General features: G+C 29.5%; 1 protein-coding gene across 1 annotated transcript in view; it reads right to left on the minus strand.

Moving 5' to 3' along the window:
* LOC116852382 (cuticle protein 76-like) overlaps positions 1-7,578 on the minus strand; it is a 12,823-nt gene extending 5,245 nt beyond the window's left edge. The window contains exon 1 of the mRNA XM_032832666.1: positions 7,461-7,578. Within this exon, the coding sequence (XP_032688557.1) occupies positions 7,461-7,472 (12 nt within the window). The 5' untranslated portion in view covers positions 7,473-7,578. The remainder of the gene's footprint in view (positions 1-7,460) is intronic.
* Between the last annotated feature and the right edge of the window lie 286 nt (positions 7,579-7,864).

Consider the following 7,864-nt stretch of genomic DNA (forward strand, 5'->3'; position numbering starts at 1 on the left):
AAGAACATCGTTGGAGTCATCAGAGTCACCGCGTGCGCGCCGATCGTCAGGTTAAGCAACCGTTTAATGCGGTCAGGACCATGAATGGGTGACCAGTGGTATACCGCTTGGGATCGAAATTATATCGCAGGAGGATTCACGAAAGTTTGGAATGTGTTGACAACCTTCGATATCTAGTAGTTTATGAGACATGAGAAAATTAGAAATATAAGTATATTTTTGTAAACATTATGATTTTCTTATTTTGCATAATAATTCTCAGTATTTGATTACTATCAATATTTAACAGTGATTTTATTATCAGTATTCACCAGAAATTAAGTACTGGCCAAAAAATTACTGAATTACTGGTAATATTTAATCACTAATCATTTTTCAGTATTTCTTAGTATGATATTTCTATAAGGGTATGCAAAAGGATTTTTGTCAACACTTTTCATTTCAGAGAAAAAAATTTACGAGCGCCTTATAGACCAAGCGTGTGACGAAATTTACAAGCACTTCAGTAGCCGCGGCGATTAAGGCGCGATGTGTGATATTTTTGGCTCTCTTTTGAGGTTCAATCCTCAGACCATTCAATTTCTTTTTCATTTTATTGTTGTTTTTTTTCAGATTGTAGGATAAGGGTACAATAAACACAAAAGTACAAAAAATAAATATATTAAACATGATTATAACCCAGCAAGCACAGAACATAACTGTGATATAACACAGGAATAACATATAATATAACTGCTGTTATATGTTATTAATATTGAGATTACTTAATTTCCTTTATAACTGCGATATAACTATATTATAAAACTGTTGTGTTATTATGTTATTTATTGCTTAAGTTACACCAACAATATAACAACAACATAACTTTAATATAAGAAGTCTAATACTAGATTTGAGGCTTTCATGCTCAAGCTTTCAAGAAGTCTAATGTTTGCATTACATTTCAGTTAAACAATATTTTTATACACAAATATGAAATTATATTTTAGATGTTTCTCGTATATAAAATGTGATATTTAATATATGCAAGGATCGTTATCAAGATATTGTAAAACTAAAATTCTTACAAAAAAAATCTAATCATAACTTTACTCTATCAAAATATTGTGAGAGAGAAAGAAGAAATATTCTCTCTCTTTTGTGAGCACGTTGTAGGTTAAAATTTGATTACTGATACAATATTGTATCAATATTAATCGCATTGTGATTGTTGTTACGTCGTGTGAAACATTTACCAACAAATAGTCAACATTTTTTTAACAATATAAGAGTACATTGTAAATATTATCTACTAAGTTATCGTTACAGCGCATCGGCATCAGCAGTTCCCGTACGATCGTTGTAGTTAAGCATTGAACAACATGATGTAAAAATGGGTGACCGCCTGATACAGGATCGAAATCACGCGAGTTTCACGAATAAGTGAAATGACACGAAATGCCAGTTTTTTTATATTATTTAGACAAAGTAATCATACATTATCACTTATTTGAACCATACCTAATAAATACTAATAACTAATAAATCGTTGGAATTCAACAAAAAAATATATATGTTAATTCGCTAACGAATAACTTATAACTTTTTAGTCACATGTTACTTTCATCCCAGTAAGCAATCTGCGCGTAGACTGACGTCAGACTGGCGACAAGATTTGTCGAATTCGAGCAGGATCTGTCGACAGATCCATAGACATCTGCGTCCCCAATCTGCCGTCAGACTGTTGACAGGGTCTGCGAATAGACTCTCACGACAGACTGGCGGCAGATTGCGTGCAGATCCTGTCCTTTCGTAGGTTTAAGTTAAATTTTAAATTAAATTTTAATTTAAATTAAATTTTAAATTTTAAATTAAATTTTTGGTAGAAAATTTTATCATAATATTTCATAATTACTCATAGAATAAGCGCTTTCTCATAAATACTCATAAAATACAATGAAAAAAAAAGTTTTCTATATTATTTTTTCATAATTTTTAAGATTTGCTCTGGTGAGATTCGAACTTGAACCAAAGAGATCTTTCGATTCAACATCGTCCGTCGCCTTAGACACTACGCCAATTCCTCACTTGATAAAAAGTGCTTTATATTGCCCATTTAAAATTTAAGGAAGAAAAATCTTAGAGTTTCCCTTATAGAAATATCATACTAAGAATCATTGATAATTACTTATTTTCAGTATTAAAAATACTGGATAATAAGTAATTATCAATGATTCTTAGTATGATATTTCTATAAGGGTATATTTTAATGTTTTGCCATTTATAATCATTTTTAATATATTCCTTTTTCGTACTTTTGTGTTTATTGCATCCTTGTCTTACAATTTGAATGAAAAATAACAATAAAACGAAAAAAAATTGGATGTTCCGGTGATTGAACTTGAACAAAAATGACCCCACACCATGCCTTAACTGCCGCGACTACTAAAGTACTTGTAAATTTTGCTACATACTTGGCCTATAAAGCGCTCGTAAATTTGTTTTCCCCGAAACGAAGAGGTGTTGACAAAAATCCTTTTGCAAATAATGTACATTAGTGTTGTAGAATAATCCAAAAAACATCAAAATTCGTGATATCAGGTACGTACGGTCCCCTTGTAAGACAATTCTAAAATATCTTGTGCTAAGTTAGGACATAATAAACTTGTCAGCAATATTCTACTTAAATCGAATGTTATAAGTATATTTTTAAGATTTACTTTTTCTCTGTCACAATAATTTAAATAATATTTAAATTTAAATAATTTAAATATTTTGTATATAATATTAACGAAAATGATAAACACAAAATTTCTCATGACGGATTAAATCGTTTCATACCTTGTATTTTTAACTTAATTTATTGTTTATTCCAATTATTTTAATTTTCGGTTAAAAATTTGAAAGCAATCATATCGTCACTGAATAGGTTAATATTCGTTATATATCTGGTTAGATTCTGGTTAGATATATATCAATTTCTGTTGCGTTATTTCAATATTAGCCAACAAATATGCTATTACAATATTTTAAATGATATATAATATGTATTGTTAACAGGATTTATAAAGATATCGTCATAGTTTATCGGCATCACCATTTCCTTTTTAATCATTGAGGTTAAGCGACAAAATGATCAGAACAAGGATGAATAACGCTATGGTATCGAAACAGAGAAACAAACGTATAAAGCGAAATGTGCGATGCAGTGACCTAAGAAATATAAGATTTTGTTATTTAAACGAAGTGATCAAACATTAGTTTTTTTAAACCGCTGTTATAGATAAACTAATTTATAATTATTAAATTATAGGTAATTTAATTTTTTATAGGAGACATCAAGTACATATTGAGAAAGCAGATATCAGAATATTAAAAAGACATAAATGCAATATTTTCTTTAATATTATCATCATATGTAATTTCAACATTACTGCAATCTTTAGTGTTAAAGTTTGTTTGTAAAGATGTTCTACAGAACATTAAAAGCAACATATTTGAAAACATTACATATTATTAAATAACGTCATAATAATATTGCTAATGATTTTTTGTTTACTTGATTGTTTATGAGCCACGAGCAAATATTGACAGTGTTAATCATATATATAAAATTTGATTTGTTTTGTGTGATATATAATATATTAAATAATCTATCAATTTACGTACATCAGAGCTCGGAATTAGTTGCCCATTTCGGCAGATTCTCGGGAGCTACACCTTCTATCTTCCCTTTGCCGCGAGCGGTCCACTCAAGTGACAGTCGCGGCCAGTCGCGGCTTCAAACTTGGAGATAGTCACTTACATAGTCCGCTCGCGGCAAGAGGAAGATAGAAGGCGTAGCTCCCGAGAATCGGCGGAAATGGGCAACTAATTCCGAGCGTACAGTATATATGACTAAGGAGATTTCACGAATAAAACGTAGATAAATCTCGTTTACAGGTATAACAGGCATAGTCTTTACACGTAAGAATTATTATTTGATGATAGTTTATCAATAGCTGACGATGCTGTTCAATAAAATGTGAAGAAAATATGTTTTAACAAATAGAAAACAAATCATCTGATACAGTAACTCAAATAGAAAATTGACTAAGACACATGAACAAACATATTGACGGTTTTATTTAACGATCTAATTACGATCTAAATTTATTATAATTTATAATAATTATTATAAATTTTCTTAAAATTTCTACAAACTTTTCGCACACGACGTTCACAAAAACTACTCAGTCAACACATTTAGTTGCTGCTATATAATTTAAAAAATAAAAGCTAAAATAAAAATATTTTTTTGAAAAATTAAAGCAACTATATTTTAAGTGAAAAGAATTAAGGCCAACTAAAATCACATCGCAGTTCTCAGATGCAATTACCAATTAGAATTATATACGGAAAGATCTTGTTATTAATATAACCGTATATAATTCTAATTAGCAGTTGTATCTGAGAAGCGCGATGTAGCTTTGATTGGCCATAATTCTCACTTAGATAATATCTACACAGATCTTCTTAGGCATATTCTTATTACATATATTTTATTAGAAATTAAAAAATAAAAACATAAATATAAAATAGCATCGTTACAGAAGATATATCTTAACTACACAGAGTGTTCAACGTAATAATCCACATGATTTTTTAGACATTTTCGACAGTTTCAGGAAAAGGTGATTTTGCAATTGTTTCGTGCACAAGTTGCAATAATAAAACATAAAAAAAATTGTTCATATCAGAATTTTGAATTTTTTAAATGGTACCATGCACTTGTTTACTTAATATTGTAGAGAGCTTTAAAATGAATTTAACACACTATCACAAATGTCACTTTTATTGACTACAACATTAAAATAATAAGAAAATTCTAACTTATGGAAACGAATGTTCAAATTGCTTGCTTCCTTCTGCAAAAATCTGCCTTTTTTCATAAATTACTGTACATAATAGCTATTATGCTTTCAATTGAATATTATGATTTGAACATGCTGTTTTTTAAACAAGTTTTAAACAAGCTATAATTATATTTTTCAAAGAACTTAATCATTATTATTTATTCATTATCATGTATCTATATCATATTATATATCTATATCATATATCATATATCTATATAATATATCATATATCATTATTATTAATTAGTGTTTAATATATAAAAGCTTTTTTCCCTATAAGAAAAAATCTATCGTAGATGAATCTGGAAAACGAGGCAACTATCGGATTGGTCTATATATATTCCCAGTAAGCAATCTGTACGCAGGCTGACGTCAGATTGGCAACAGGATCTGTCGAATTCGAGCAGGATCTGTCGACAGATCCAAAGTCATCTGCATCCCCAGTCTGCCGTCAGACTACTAACAGGGTCTGCTAACAGACTCTGACATCAGATTTGTGGCATATTGCGCGCAGATCCTGTCATTTCGTAGGTTCTTCAATTAAATTTTTGGTAGAAAATTTTCTCACAATTTTTCATAATTACTTATAGAATAAGCAGTTTCTCATAAATACACATAAATACTCGTAAAATACAATGAAAAAAAAAGTTTTTCTATATTATTTTTTCATAATTTTTAAGAATTTCTCTGATTTTAAGATCGTACGTCGCCTTAGACACTACGCCAATTCCTCACTTGATAAAAAGTGCTTTGTATTGCCCACTTAAAGTTTAGGGAAGAAAAATCTTAGAGTTTATTTGACTTTTAAACCGCAAAATATAGAAGAAACCGTTAGCGTATAAATAATGTAAGAGAGACCGGCACGATAATTCGAAATTAATTTTCTACCAAGGACTGTATAGAAAATTACTGCAATAAAACAGCAGATAATGACATTTTTCCATCATGCTAATAAAATACTGTGCTTTTACATATGCGAATTAATTTGGTCGATCGTCCATTTCAGATTGTATTAAATTTTATCAAAATCGAAGCATGATATATTTTCAAATAAACCATCACAAAAATTCTGTAAAAGTTATATACATGGCGAGACTAATATTTTATTCGGTGCTGCTGCCTTCAGTACTTTTGCATGACGGTTAAATCGTTCAGATTTAATGACATTAAAAAAAATAATTGTATGAGAAATTGTATGAAAAATTATGAGAACAATTTTTACCAGGGATGGCATATTCCTTATAGAAATATCATACTAAGAATCATTGATAATTACTTATTTTCAGTATTAAAAATACTGGATAATAAGTAATTATCAATGATTCTTAGTATGATATTTCTATAAGGGATGTACGCCTTTAAATGGCCATTTAACCGTTGTACTATTCTATACTTGTACTCGTTATTTTTCTATTATTGTTGCTTTTTTTATAAGAAATGTAATTTTGTTTATTATAAAAAACACAATTTTAAAAAGTAAAAATTGTTTTTTATTGTGTATATGTGTACAATTATTGCACAATATAATTATCTTGACTCCTCTCGAAGTTTTACATGGTGTGTATGTGAAGCTGCCCCATTTAATAGCGTACGTATGATCCTTGATTGAATTAAATAGCCTATCTACGAAACAGAATCTGCGCGCAATCTGCCGTCAGACTGTCTGTCGACAGGCTCTGCGCGCAGTCTGTCACCAGTCTGTTGTCAGAACAGATTCAGAACTGTGTGCAATCTGTTACCATTCTGTCTACAGACACTGTTGACAAACTCTGCGTAAAATCTGCTCGCGCAGGTTTGGCTATCTGGGATTATATAAAAAAAAAGTGCATAATGTCGTTTAAAAATTCAAGATAATCTTAATTTTTTTATGATAAGAAAATCTTTTTCACTTTTTAATAACAAAATTTTTTATTATTGCAAGTTGTAGTCTATACAAAGTAGTTGAAAATTCACCTACCAACTTTTTTCTTAAATCGTCGAAAATGTCTAAAGAATTGCGCAGATTGTTGCGCTAAACACCCTCTGTATTAATTATATATATATATTATATCTCTTTCACTCATAATTATTAACAGACTGGGTTATGTTTCTGCAACTGTTATCAAAATAATAATATAACATATTTGTTTCAACATCCATAAATTATGAAGTCATGTTTTAACATATATACATCATTACTTATATTACTTATATTTTTAAGAAAGAGCAAAATTATAAAATAACTACACATTGCAGTGACTTTCATATTATATAATATATAATATTCAAATGTATAACTATCCTTGATAGAATACTATTATATAGTAAACATATAACTGTGTCGGCTCTCGATACCCTTATAGAAATATCATACTAAGAATCATTGACAATTACTTATTATCTAGTATTTTTAATACTGAAAATAAGTAATTATCAATGATTCTTAGCATGATATTTCTATAAGGGTAGAAGGTTATTATATTTGTTAGAACAACGCATGCTTAAATGGAGAATTGGTAATATAAACAGTTATATGCGCTCTTAAAAATGCCTTATAACAAACGTCTTTTAGACATGCATGTTATCTGGACAGAACATACATACCTTAGCTGCCATTGTGTTTAGCGTGATCGTGCGATGGTTGCCGTGTCTGTGCCGAAATGTGAATGCGATCACCGGTGACAATCGGTACTTTTATACTTGATCCAACAAACGACGAAGAACCTCGAAATCTTTCGGTGTGTACAGTTTGTTACGGTGGGAAAAGTGTCAAGGATAAATGTTATTATTGCGCCATTGTGTCGAACATTTTACTCCCCGTTAAATATAACGTTCCGACAGAGGAATCGGTTAAGATGATATTTTATCGAAAATATGTTAAATATTTACAATCAATGAACAAAATTAAATCTAAATTCTACGACACGCTACATAACTTATTAGTCTTGAAAAGTAATTTTAACAAACACAAAATATGTATAACATAGCTACAATATAATTATATATTT

Source organism: Odontomachus brunneus, unplaced genomic scaffold (genome assembly GCF_010583005.1).
Source record: "Odontomachus brunneus isolate Ranch 3 - 2012 unplaced genomic scaffold, Obru_v1 Obru_scaffold_220, whole genome shotgun sequence".
In the NCBI taxonomy this organism is placed as follows: Eukaryota; Metazoa; Arthropoda; class Insecta; order Hymenoptera; family Formicidae; genus Odontomachus; species Odontomachus brunneus.